The 13,757-nt window shown below is 44.9% G+C and overlaps 2 protein-coding genes across 5 annotated transcripts in view; both read left to right on the top strand.

Annotated features, from left to right (window-relative positions):
* The window catches only part of LOC133423403 (TRAF2 and NCK-interacting protein kinase-like), a 68,883-nt gene extending 68,330 nt beyond the window's left edge, over nucleotides 1-553 (top strand). The window contains 1 exon segment of the mRNA XM_061713580.1: nucleotides 494-553. Within this exon segment, the coding sequence (XP_061569564.1) occupies nucleotides 494-553 (60 nt within the window).
* Nucleotides 554-654: 101 nt separating this feature from the next.
* The window catches only part of LOC133423570 (TRAF2 and NCK-interacting protein kinase-like), a 49,886-nt gene continuing 36,783 nt past the window's right edge, over nucleotides 655-13,757 (top strand). For 3 of the 4 annotated variants that reach the window (XM_061713801.1, XM_061713800.1, XM_061713798.1), the window contains exons 1-7: nucleotides 655-730; nucleotides 4,550-4,725; nucleotides 5,979-6,045; nucleotides 6,120-6,318; nucleotides 7,396-7,512; nucleotides 10,079-10,165; nucleotides 12,869-13,066. In XM_061713801.1, the coding sequence (XP_061569785.1) occupies nucleotides 663-730; nucleotides 4,550-4,725; nucleotides 5,979-6,045; nucleotides 6,120-6,318; nucleotides 7,396-7,512; nucleotides 10,079-10,165; nucleotides 12,869-13,066 (912 nt within the window). In that variant the 5' untranslated portion in view covers nucleotides 655-662. The remainder of the gene's footprint in view (nucleotides 731-4,549; nucleotides 4,726-5,978; nucleotides 6,046-6,119; nucleotides 6,319-7,395; nucleotides 7,513-10,078; nucleotides 10,166-12,868; nucleotides 13,067-13,757) is intronic. The other variant, XM_061713799.1, reaches the window with a different exon arrangement.

The raw sequence follows: 13,757 nt of genomic DNA, 5'->3' as shown, positions 1-13,757 counted from the left end.
CTTCCATCCGGGGTCTAGACATTATACCCATTCACAACGCGAATGCTGAACTTAACTCCCCAGGCCAAAGCGAACCCCTGTCACGAAGAATAAAAATACAAAATAGCGGTGAGAAAGAAGAGAGAAAAAATTAAGAGAAGAGATAACAGAAAATGAGAAACGTAGCGACAATCTGGAGAAAAGTGGGTGGAAGTTCGGCAGGTAAACGAAGTTCGGCAGGTAAACCGGCAGCTGAGGAGAAGTTATGATGCAAACTTCAAGATGATGATTTGAATGAGGCAAAATAACATGCTTTTTCTCTCAAATATATTGTTATAATGATTTGTTTCAGATGTACTGTCATTATTTTCTGTATAAAAATTGAATTTGGTGTTCAAAAAGTATTTTTTCAAACTTGATTCTTGAAAAAGAGGGGGTCGTCTTATAATCAGGGTGGTCTTATATCCGGGCTGATACGGTAATGCCGGTTCTGTCCCCGTGTCTGTGTCTGCAGAGTGATCTGTGGTCGCTCGGCATCACGGCGGTGGAGATGGCGGAGGGAGCGGCCACGTAAGTGAGACGCCGATCAGCTGACCTGCAGTCTGTCCTCCAGTCAAACGTCCAATCAGCATCTCTCTCCTCTGCTCTCTGCCCCCCCCCTCGCCGCCGCAGCGCTGTGCGACATGCATCCCATGAGGGCGCTCTTCCTCATCCCCAGGAATCCTGCGCCGAGGCTCAAGTCCAAGAAGTGGTGAGTCGGCACAAACACGCCGCCGGACATCCAGGCAGAGACGGATGTTAAAACCGGGAGTGAAAGGTGCAACTCGGCCTTCGGAGTCACATTTGAGGAAATAGAGGGAATGCACATGACGTCACAGATGCAACTTCACAGCGAGTGTCAGAAAGACTGAGTGTCAGCGTAAACTTTCAGTTTGAGCAACTGGAAAACATCTCAAATGTGAAAGAGCTGTTGTGCGATCGACTGTACTCATAGATTTAGCAGGAAATCGGAGTTATCGTTTTACAGACTGCCGAAAAATAAGCTTAAGAGAGACAAATGGATCACTGTAATTCACAGAAACAACTGGTTTCCAGGCACCGAAACGTGGATTTGTGGTTCCCATTTTGTATCAGGTAATGTTGGATTTTTGGGTATCTAACGTTAAACATTCAAATCATAAAGTTCAGTGTCCTCATCACTTTAATTTCTACAACAAATCCTGCCTTGAAGTCGGACCAAGCGTCAAGACTTTTGTAAGCCTTCAAGCTTTGCTCCGTGTATTTCCCCGGTGTAGAAATTAAGTTCATATAAATATCAGGAAACTTGATTCGTGGCCAAATATTCATGTCCATGGACCACGGGTTCTTGGTAACTGTCAGTCCAACTGCCTTTAAGCCGATAATCTGCTGTTATCACGTCTTTTCCACAGTTTCCCCTACCAGTTGCAGCCATTTTTGTCAGTTGGATGTTTTGCCACTCCGTGTGAGTAAGGGGGCTGGTCCAGTGGGGGAAGTGACGTCAATACATACCCTCTATTAGAAAACTAAGGGGCCCGATTTACTAAGATCCTAAATAAAGAGTACTAAATTGCTGTGTGCAATGAAAAAGTTTGCGCGTGCTGTTGTTGTGTGTTTTGCGGGGTGATCAACTAAGATTGCGTGCGCAATTGATAACAGGTGCAAACCGCAGTATTTAAATGAGGTGTTGCGCGTCTTACGGTTTGCGGCGCAAACTTTGCGCCATGGAGAGTCTGGATGGAAAGCAGGATAGTCGCAAGCGCAACATGAAATTTGACGAGTTGGAGTTGGAGATATTAGTGGAAGAGGCAAATTGTTGTGCCGTATTCAGCACCCCTGCCGTGAAAAGCACCCCCTCGTATATTCAATGATAAGTAGACCAAGAAAAAAAACAACACACTGACACTTCAATATATTTATATATACACACTCACACAAACACATACTTAGGAGTTTATATTATATATATATTTACAAATATTATGGAAGACAACACAGTAAGCAGGCTATTAATTAATGACATCAATAACCATTTACCCGATTTTTGTTATCTGTGACTGTGATTGTGGGAAAGTATGACTATTGTGGAATCCATGAGCGCATTTAAACATTAACACAAAACTGGACGCAGAACAGAACACGGAATGAGAATATCATTTTTGTCAGACGAGGGGGGTGCTTTTCACGGCAGGGGTGCTGAATACGGCACAACACCGGGGTATGACAACTGCATAACAAGTATAGGCGCACAATGAGAAACACTTTTTTCTCCATGAAAACACGTGATTTATTTATTATCACAAATAAAAAAAATGAATGTGCCTCCTGGGGCAACCTTTTGCTGAATAATACTCGATTTAACATTCAAATAAAATATTTCTCCTTTGCATGTGGAGATTAGCACCTTCCTTTCGAACGTATTAAATACAGACGCAATCACAATCCCCGCAATTACTTTCAGTTTTGGTAAATCTCATTGCGCGTGGTAAATGGACCAATTTGCATCTTCCCCTCCCAGTATTTAGCGATATCTGGCGGGTACGCCCCATATTGATTATTCATCAGGGCAAAAGTACTAAATGGATTGCGTGTGCTATTTTGCGCATTTGAGAGGCGCAGTCCTCTTTGCACGCTGTTAGTAGATCAGCTTGCACATTGGTTTGCGGGTGATGTCAAGTTTGCTCACGTTTTTACACACGCAAACCTTTAGTAAATCAGGCCCTAAATCTCTTAAATGTGGGGAAATATCTGCAGAAATGATGAAACCATCTCATTCACACCAGAAGACAGAAACAACAACTCCCTCGTTACAGTTGTCTTTAAGAGGAATATATTCAGGTCTGAGGCATCTTTCTGTCACTTCTGAGGGTCCAAGACTGATTAAACCGAGTAAAAGTCACATCGGAGCTTCCAAAGGTCGTTCAAACTCGGTTGTGGGTTCAAAACTTAAACCTCAGATCTCTCAGCAGATCCTGGACGACTCGGCATAAAGCTCGGAGTCATTCAATAACCAACGAGCTGTTAGATCTCGGCCCCCGGAGGCTTCTGTTCCTACTGACAGAACTGCCTCCGGTTCCAAGGTAGCACCAACTCTTTGCTGGTTTGGAGGAACGAACCGCTTACGTAAGTGGAGGAGGTGGAGTTATTAAGACCAACAGCAACAGCAAGACTGGGAGACGGAGACATTTTCAAATAAGAATGAATCTGGATGCAGCAAAGCATCATGGGAGGAGGAGGAGACAACCTGTCTTTTAGAGACGTGTCCACGGAGGAACTACGAGGACCAAGTCCTGTTAGAGCAAATACATTGTTGTTGCTGCAACTTTCACGCAAACGCAGCGACGTAACTGACGTTTGCAGAGACATAATGACGTGGCTCCTCTGAAAAATAAACCGGTTCTTAGCTGGTTTGCTAATCGGATATATGTAATTTTTTCTTAAATTTAGTATGAAGTTGCTTTAATTATGTGGCAAATGATAATAAACACAAGAAAGATGGGTACTTAAATGAAAAATAGATATTTTATTCAACTTTAGTGCTGTTCATACAAAAAGTAAATAAAATGTCCTATCTAAAACCAAAATAAATAAATATCTGTCCATTATTTTTCATTTTTTAAGGACAGGCAATTGTGTTATATAAAAAATAAATGATAAAATAAAATAAAACGTCTCGTATTTTTTCTCCATCAAGTGGGTGAAATGGGTTCTGGATGGCAGGACGTGCTCTGGGTTGAACTCGTGTATCAATTGTTGAAACTCGTCAGCAGTTTCTTCTGCAGAAAGGGCTCCACGGTGGCTCTTCTTCGGACTGCATGCATTTAATTTAAAATACTTTTGTCAGGCACAGTCAGGCATAACGTTAAAGGTCTCTTTTAAAGCCAAAATACGCTTAATATCTTACCAAGGCAAGTCCGTTTCGTTCAACTGTCCGACGTGCTTTCTCTTCAAATGCTCGTGCGTCACCGACGTGCTTCCGTGCTAAGCAAAGTCTGCTTTGCAAACCTTGCAAGTAATCTTTTTATTCGCCGTATCCAGGCTAAAAATGCTCCCAAACTTTTGAAGTTTTTGTGACATGCAGCTGCTCTACAGGACACCGTCATTTTTGTTTAACCGCTAATGCTCGGCTGAGATGCAGAGATTGTATTGGGGTGAGACGCCTCACTCCGTTGGAAAAACATATCCGGCGACAATTGTCGACAATGGAATTCGTTGTCGACAATTTTGATTATCGATTTTTGTCGACAACGTCGACGAATCGTTGCAGCCCTAGTTGTGAACCAGAACCAGCTCTGGAACCAGTTTGGTGGAAAAGGGGTATTGGTCTCATTTTGAAAGATCTTCGGTTCAAACAAGTCGTTTCTGGATCGTGTTCCCTGCTGGGCGGCTTCAGTGCTCCCAGGAACACGAGTCCCGAGTCCGTCCCGGGTTTCCATCACATAATAATCCGCCTCCAGTGTTCGTTTTTGGTCTTTGACCGCAGGCGTACAGAGAGTTCTTCAGAGTCTTAACCCGTACGTTGCGCTAACGTTGGCGCGTCTGTGCGTTTCAGGTCCAAGAAGTTCCAGTCGTTCATCGAGAGCTGCCTGGTGAAGAGCCACGGCCAGCGGCCGAGCACGGAGCAGCTGCTCAAGCACCCCTTCATCCGGGACCTGCCCAACGAGCGGCAGGTCCGCATCCAGCTCAAGGACCACATCGACCGCACCAAGAAGAGGAGGGGGGAGAGGGGTAAGCTGCCCCCCCGCCGGCACGCCAACTAGGAATGGGCGATATTTTACCGTTCATGATAAACCGTCAAAACAATTCCTCACGATAAGAATTTGTCATCTCGCAGTAAAAACGATAAATTCCTGTTGATGAAGTTTTTGTGTAAAGCTGATTTATGGTTCTGTGTTAAATCCACGCACAACGTGAAGGAAGGAAGGAAGGAAGGAAGGAAGGAAGGAAGGAAGGAAGGAAGGAAGGAAGGAAGGAAGGAAGGAAGGAAGGAAGGAAGGAAGGAAGGAAGGAAGGAAGGAAGGAAGGAAGGAAGGAAGGAAGGAAGGAAGGAAGAAAGAAAGAAGAAAGAAAGAAAGAAAGAAAGAAAGAAAGAAAAGAAAGAAAGAAAGAAAGAAAGAAAGAAAGAAAGAAAGGAGGGAGGGAGGGAGGGAGGGAGGGAGGGAGGGAGGGAGGGAGGGAGGGAGGGAGGGAGGGAGGGAGGGAGGGAGGAAGGAAGGAAGGAAGGAAAGGAAGGAAGGAAGGAAGGAAGGAAGGAAGGAAGGAAGGAAGGAAGGAAGGAAGGAAGGAAGGAAGGAAGGAAGGAAGGAAGGAAAGAAAGAAAGAAAGAAAGAAAGAAAGAAAGAAAGAAAGAAGGAAAGAAAGAAGAGGAAAGGGGAGAAGGGAGAAAACAAGGAAAGGAGGAAGGAAGGAAGGAAGGAAGGAAGGAAGAAAGAAAACAAGGAAGGGAGAAAACAAGGAAAGAAGGAAGGAAGGGAGAAAACGAGGATAGGAAGAAGGAAGGAGAGAGCAGGAGGAAAGAAGGAAGGTAGGAAGGAAGGAAGGAAGGAAGGAAGGAAGGAAGGAAGGAAGGGAGGGAGAAAAGAGGAAGGGAAGAAGGAAGGAGAGAGCAGGAGAGAAAGAAGGAAGGAAGGAAGGGAAAAAAGAAAGAAGGAAGGAAAGGGGAGAAGGAAGGGAGAAAAGAGGAAGGGAAGAAGGAAGGAAGGAAGGAAATGAGCCAGAAAGAAAGAAAGAAAGAAAGAAAGAAAGAAAGAAAGAAAGAAAAAAGGATAAATTCCCGTTGATGAGGTTTTTGTGTAACAAACATGGCGGATCTGAGAGCGAGATAAATTTATAGTTACAAAGGTGGAGTTGAATTGGTATTTTTTTTATCGTTATCGGGATAAATGCCAGAAATTATCGTGATACATTTTTTAGTCCGTACCGCCCATCCCTACCAACAACCCCCCGCCCCTCCAGCCTCAAACCTGTGTGTCTCCCTCCAGATGAGACGGAGTACGAGTACAGCGGCAGCGAGGAAGAGGACGAGGAGAGGGACATAGGCGAGCCCAGGTAGGTAGCCGCCGCCGCCACGGCCACGCCGCTGAAGCCACGCCGCCGCTAACCCCTGCCCTGATCCTCCCCAGCTCCATCATCAACATCCCCGGGGAGTCCACGCTGAGGCGGGACTTCCTGCGCCTCCAGCTGGCCAACAAGGAGCGCTCGGAGCTGATCCGCCGCCAGCAGCTGGAGCAGCAGCAGAACGAGGAGCACAAGCGGCAGCTGCTGGCCGAGCGGCAGAAGCGCATCGAGGAGCAGAAGGAGCAGCGGCGCCGGCTGGAGGAGGTACATGTTTCCATCCGCCGGAGGTTTGTCTTCGGTTGCTGCCGTCTCCTAATCTCTTAAAAGTTCCGGCCGGCGAGGCCTTTCCTCGATGGAGTCAGGGCGTTGCCACGGTGACGGTATTCCTGTGATAACGTGATCGCCCTTTAGGGGTCAGGTAGTCCTCCCGTCATGTCCCCCGGTACTAAACGCTAGGAACCAATCAGATCGTAGGACGACTCATACGGGACGTAAGAAGAACTGGACAACCCCCCGTCCAAAGGCCACACTCCCTAGTCCAGGTGTCGGCAACCCGCGGCTCTAGAGCCGCATGCGGCTCTTTAGCGCCGCCCTAGTGGCTCCTGGAGCTTTTTCAAAAATGTTTCACCTTTTTTTTTTCCCTTTTTTTCTTCTTTTTTTCCATTTTTTTTCCCTTTTTTCTTCCTTTTTCCTTTTCTTTTTAATCTTGACATTTTGACTTTTTTTTTTTCGAAATTTTGACTTTTTATCAACATTTCGACTTTTTTCTCGACATTTCGACTTTTTTCTCAAGATTGTACTTCAACATTGATCTTGACATTTCGACTTTTTTCTCGACATTTCAACTTTTTTCTCGACATTTCGACTTTTTTCTCAAGATTGTACTTCAACATTAATCTTGACATTTCGACTTTTTTCTCGACATTTCGACTTTTTTCTCAAGATTGTACTTCAACATTAATCTTGACATTTCGACTTTTTTCTCAACATTTCGACTTTTTTTCTCGTCATTTCGACTTTTTTCTCGACATTTTGACTTTTTTCTCAAAATTTCAACTTTTTTCTCAAAGTGCATAATGAAAAAAAAAAAAATTATACAAGACTTTTCATTTTTTGCGGCTCCAGACATATTTGTTTTTTGTGTTTTTGGTCCAATACGGCTCTTTCAACATTTTGGGTTGCCGACCCCCGCTCTAGTCGTACATACATCTGTAGTCTAAAATCGTGATATAATATAAATGCTGTAAATGATTCTATCTGATGGGGGGGTGAAGGCACCACCTCCGTAAGGTTGTCATGGCGACCGTACATGAGACCTGACTCTGTTCTTCCCGTCGGCAGCAACAGCGGCGCGAGCGGGAGCTGAGGAAGCAGCAGGAGCGCGAGCAGCGGCGGCGGTACGAGGAGATGGAGCAGCTGCGGCGGGAGGAGGAGAGGCGGCACGCCGAGAGAGAGCAGGTAGGACCGCAGAGGTGGGACGCGCCGCCGTGACGTCACACCCAACCGCTAAAGAGCACACGTGACATTTCTCACTTTCAAAGGGTCAAAATTCTCCTCGGCCGGCGGGTCATAGTTCTGGGCGGGTCTGGGTCTCCATGACAACCAGGGTCAACCTCCTCCTCCGTCGCCCTCAGGACACGCCGTTAAGAATAAAATAAATTCAAATCTCAGTCCGTCTGACCACAGAACAGCTTCCCAGGTTGCATCAGTCCAGGTTAAACCAGTCCACGTACGACGTTCCTCCAGCTGACTTTCCCTCCTCTGAAACTCAGAAGGGGGTAGAATCTCCGCCCTGCTGATGATCTTCAGACGTTTCTTGAGGCAGAGATGACAGTCTGAGGGTCACATGATGTTTTTCACGTCTTTTCTGGCTGTGATGAGATAAAACATCCTCCCCCCCCACAGACTTTTGTTGTTATCTGGGCGGCCGGCGCTGACAGACCTTGTTCTTCTTATCATGGTGGCCGCGTGGCGGGAGATAAAGGGACACGTTTGGACAAGAAAACCCCCCCGAACAAGTGCAAATGATATGAAAGAGGGGAGAAGTTTATATTCAAACCAGGAGGTTTTATTGGTAGCAGTAAAAGATAAATATGGTGGAAGGATGAAGGACATAACTACGTCCTCTTTAAGAGGAGACGGTAAAGACCTGGCGGGGCAGGGGGGTCTTTGCTGATTGGGTTTTCAAAAAGCAGGAAATTCATGTGACCACAAATCATTTAAGCATTTGGACCAGAAACATTTTACTCCCAAACCGGCGAGGGGGTTCTTTTACTCTGATACCACTTTTCCACCAAACCGGTTCCAGAGCTGGTTCTGGTTCACAACCCGTTCAACTTGCAAACCAGTTTGTTTTTCCACAGCTTGGGTGTTAAGTGGAGCCACGTCATTACGTCTCTGCAAACGTCAGTTACGTCGCTGCATTTGCATGAAAGTTGCAGCAGCAACCAGGTATCTGCTAGTGATGCACCGAAATGAAAATTTGTGGCCGAAACCGAAACCGAAAATAATAATAAACACTTGGCCGAATACCGAACAATACCGAACATGGTTCTTCGCAGTTTTTCATTTATTTTGCCAAATTTTTCACCATTGCATAAATCAAATAAATTTGATTTAGGCATGCTTTTAAAAGAAAAAAATCTTTTACAAAATTACAAGGTAGAAAACATTTGTTGAACATAAAAAACTGAACATTTTTTAATTTCCCAGCATTTCTTAAATATTCCAGCAGACATTATACCAGCAAAGAACAATAAATAAATAAATTAGCAAAATACATTTTTGGGCCATCTTTGGGCTTACGTTAGGCTTAACTGGCTGAACATTGTAACATAGGCTTTAAAACAATAAAAATGCATTAAAGCGCTCAGGGTTTTTTATCATTTCAAATGATAAATCAAACTTGTAGCTGAAAGACTTTGCAGATGTGCCCCCTCTAGATATTTGAGCAGAACATTCATTGCAAACAGCCATTCTTGTATTATTCTTTGCCACTCTAAAATACTTCCACACTGCTGACATGTTTGCACCGCACCACTTCACTCCACGCTCTTCCACGTTTGATTTCGTCATCTAAACGCACCTGTAATAGATTGATTTATGTTGTTTTGGTTCCACCTGCTGGTGAATGTTGGTAAAATTCTTATGTGGTTAGTTTTTGGTTGGCCAACGATTTATGTTTGTGGTGCGCAACTGTTACGGGAGCGGCCAGTCTATTTCCTTATATTACAACGCCGTTATTAATTGTTCGTTTTTTTTCCCATTTATTCCACCGAACACCGAAAGTGTTTTTTTACCATTTTCGGCCGAACAATTTCGGTTACCGAACAATCGGTGCATCACTAGTATCTGCTCTAACATGACTTGGTCCACGTAGCTCCTCCGTGGTCACATCTCTAAAAGACAGGTTGTCTCCTCCTCCTCCCATGATGCTTTGCTGCATCCAGATTCATTCTTATTGGAAAATGTCTCCGTCTCCCAGTCTAGCTATTGCCGTTGGTCTTAATAACTCACCCCCTCCGCTTACGTAAGCGGTTCTTTCCTCTAGACCAGCAGAGAGTTGGTGCTACTTTGGAACCAGAGACAGCTCTTTGTCAGTGGGAACAGAAAGCCTGGTTCCAAACTCAGCACTGGCCCAGAATCAGAACCAGCCTGGAACCGGTTTGGTGGAAAAAGGGTATCAGTCGCTACGACCGCGGTGCATCCCCTGTTTTTCTTCTTCTCTTCATTCTTCTGCTGGCTGTTAAAATGCATGTTAGCGCCCCCTGGTGGCTCTCAGGAGATGCCCAGATTCAACCTGTGGTCGGGGTCGGGGAACCTCTCCAGCTCTAATAACACGCATGTCTTCCTGCTGATCCTTCTGTTGGTTTCTGACTGAACCCTGATCTCACACCTCCTCCTCCTCCTCCTCCTCCTCCTCTTCCTCCCTCTCCTTCCTCCCCTGTGTTTCCTGCTCTGCCGATGTCTCCGGCTGGCCCCGCCCCCCGGCCGCTGTGATTGGCTGCGTCCTCGGCGTGGTTAGGAGTACATCCGTAGGCAGCTGGAGGAGGAGCAGCGGCAGCTGGAGATCCTGCAGCAGCAGCTCCTGCAGGAGCAGGCTTTACTGCTGGTAACGCCGCCACACACCCACGCAGACGGGCGGCGTCGCCGTGGCGACCCGGGGCGTCGCCGTGGCGACCCACGGTCCTCATGTTCTGGCTGATTGTTTAATCCTGGATGAAGTTATCCCGACTTAACCTGTGAAAACGTTTCCTGGTGACCCAGAGAGACAGCAACATTTGACCAGCAGTTAGTCCCGCCCCCTTAGTTACCGCTCCTAGCAACGGTAACTAAGGGGGGACTTACATTAGATTGATTGTTTCTCCAATATTGTTGCTGATGTCTTTCCCTCTTGGCATTGTGTGGATACTGTAAAACATTTGCTGATGATTAATTAGTCAGGGACCGTATTTTCCGCACTATAAGGCTAAAATATCTAAAAGGTTTACGTTACGGTAATTTCTGTTACTGTAGTCAGGGGGATTGTGGGTAATGTAGTTGGTGTTGCCGAAGTAACGGCGCTAAAACCGGCAGGAATCGTCACAGACGTTCAGGGCAACAGCAGCGACGCTGACTCGCATAATGGCGACTGTGACGAGACGGAACCGTTGGATGCCGAACTCGTCCAGCTGTTCTGTTCCTACACGGAAGAAGGTTTCGAGGGATTCGGGGATGAACTGAAAAAGTTCCCCTCCGCGTTTGTTTTGGGAGTGAACGAAGTTTTCAGAAAGCTGGTTTTTATTTTGTTAATAAAGTTTGACTTCTTGACTTTTTTTTTTTTTTTGCATTTGCTGTAGGATTTTGTAGCATTTCCTGTAGCGCAACTCCATCAGGTAGATATGTAACTCAACCCCAGCCACTATAGTACGGTATCTTACCATTTATTCCGTGCGCCTTATATATGAAGAGGGTTTTAAAAAACCGTATTGGCCCGAATATAAGACGGCGTTTTTTGCATTGAAATAAGACTGAAAAAGTGGGGGTCGTCTTACATTCGGGGTCTAGACGTTATACCATTTCACAACGCTAGATGGCGCCAGATATCTTTAATGCGGATGCTGAACTTAACTCCCCAGGCCAAAGCGAACCACTGTCACGAAGAAGAAAAATAAAAATAGCGGTAAGAAAGAAAAGTACAGAAGAGTATTAGGGCCACTTAAAAAAAATAAAAAGAATTCTGAGAAAAAAATCAGAATTCTGACTTTAATCTCAGAATTCTGAGAAAAAAGTCAGAATTCTGAGAAAAAAGTCAGAATTCTGACTTTAATCTCAGAATTCTGAGAAAAAAGTCAGAATTCTGAGAAAAAAATCAGAATTCTGACTTTAATCTCAGAATTCTGAGAAAAAAGTCAGAATTCTGAGAAAAAAGTCAGAATTCTGACTTTAATCTCAGAATTCTGAGAAAAAAGTCAGAATTCTGAGAAAAAAGTCAGAATTCTGACTTTAATCTCAGAATTCTAAGAAAAAAGTCAGAATTCTAACTTTAATCTCAGAATTCTGAGAAAAAAGTCAGAATTCTGAGAAAAAAGTCAGAATTCTGACTTTAATCTCAGACCCCGTCCACACGTAGCCGGGTATTTTTAAAAACGAATATTTCCCCCCTCCGTTTATAAAAAAATTTGCATCCACATTACATCGTTTTTAAAAAAAAATCCTTCCACACATAACCGAAGATCTGCGTTTTCGACCACATTAATAAGCATTCTAACCTGTAGATCATCTGCAGCTCCCGGGAAAGCTGCACCTCCGCGGCTCCGCGGGGGCTCCGCGGGGGCTCCGCGGGGGCTCCGCGGGGGCTCCGCGGGGGCTCCGCGGCTCCGCGTACCCTACGGTGTAGCCTCTGTGTCGGTGTAACGCAGTAAGCGGTGGTCGAGACCAGAGACCATTTATTTAATAAATAGCTTGGAGAACAGATGCTGGATCATCTGTAGTAAACAAAAGTCGCACGTCAGAGCAGATTTGTTGTTGTTTTGGCGCTTAATGTGACGTTCGAAAACACAAAACTCCGGTTGTGTGTGTCTACACGCATCTACATAAACGGAGTTTTCAAAAATCTTCACTTTGCCCGGAGTTTTTTTAAACCTTCGTTTATTTGCGTTTTCGTGTGGATGACAGGTCAAAACGTAGGAAAATATCTCCGGTTTAGCAGATATCCGCAGATATCCGGCTACGTGTGGACGGGGTCTCAGAATTCTGACTTTTTTCTCAGAATTCTGAGATTAAAGTCAGAATTCTGACTTTTTTCTCAGAATTCTTTTTATTTTTTTTAAGTGGCCCTAATACTCTTCCGTAGAAAAGAGAAGATTATAAGAGAAGAGATAACAGAAAATGGAGAAACGTCGCGACAATCTAGAGAAAAGTGGGTGGAAGATCGGCAGGTTAAACAGCAGCTGAGGAGAAGTTGTGATGCAAACTTCAAGATGAGGATTTGAATGAGGCAAAATAACATGCTTTTTCGCTCGAATATATTGTTGTAATCATTTGTTTCAGATGTACTGTAATTATTTTCTCTATAAAAATTGAATTTGGTGTTCAAAAAGTCTTTTTTCAAACTTGATTCTTGAAAAAGAAGGGGTCGTCTTATAATCAGGGTCGTCTTATATTCGAGCCGATACAGTAGGTTATTTATTGAAGGTGCACCTTACAATACGATGCGCCTTATGGTGCGAAAATACAGTCCATGTAATGGGCTCCTGGCTGTCCCTGGCTCTGCCCACCTGGAGTAGATCAGCCGATGAGTTTATAAGAAACCAACGTGTCTCTCTGCCGGCAGGAGTACAAGCGGAAGCAGATCGAGGAGCAGCGGCAGGCGGAGCGGCTGCAGAGGCAGCTGCAGCAGGAGCGGGCCTACCTGGTGTCACTGCAGCAGCAGCAGCAGGAGCCGCCGCGACCGCCGCCCGACAAGAAGCAGCTGTACCACTACAAGGACCAGGCGCCCAGCAGCAACGACAAGCCGGCCTGGGCCAAAGAGGTGGGTGGGGAGCAGCGTCGCGCAGCGTTGCGCAGCGTCGCGCAGCGTCGCTCAGCGTCGCCTTGGCGCCGCCGTGTGGGCGGGGCGTGTAATGAAACCTAACCTCTGTTGGCTGGATTTGAGCTTAGACTCGATACAGGAAGGTTTTAACGTGTGTTTCAGAATCAAAAACATGAATCCAGAAAAATTATCCTCATCTGTGACTTCAAACACTTAAAATCGAAGCATTTACACCCTTTTTTTAGTTGGCTGGTAGGGCTGTTCGATTAATCGATTTTAAATCGTAATCGCGATTATGTAATTAGAATGATGTTAAAACGTGAAACTCGTAAAATCGATTTTTCACTTTTTCTTTTCTTTTTTTTTTTTTTTTTTTTACCTTGTCTGAACACATATTAATGATTGATGGAAATACCTCTCAATACCTGCGACAAGTGCCCCATGGGAGAGGCTCTTTAGTGTAGGAGGGGGCGTTGTAACATGCCACCGGGCATTAGGGCTGTTCGATTAATCGATTTTAAATCGTAATCGCGATTATGTAATTAGAACGATGTTAAAACGTGAAACTCGTAAAATCGATTTTTAATTTTTTTTTTTCTTTTAATTTTTTTTTTTTTTTTTTTTTAACCTTGTCTGCACACATATTAATGATTGATACCATATTAATGATTGATGGAAATATCTCTCAATA

Source organism: Cololabis saira, chromosome 22, assembly GCF_033807715.1.
Source record: "Cololabis saira isolate AMF1-May2022 chromosome 22, fColSai1.1, whole genome shotgun sequence".
Taxonomy (NCBI): Eukaryota; Metazoa; Chordata; class Actinopteri; order Beloniformes; family Belonidae; genus Cololabis; species Cololabis saira.
The sequence above is the reverse complement of the archived record's forward strand: the minus strand, read 5'-3'. Positions and strand labels throughout refer to the sequence as shown.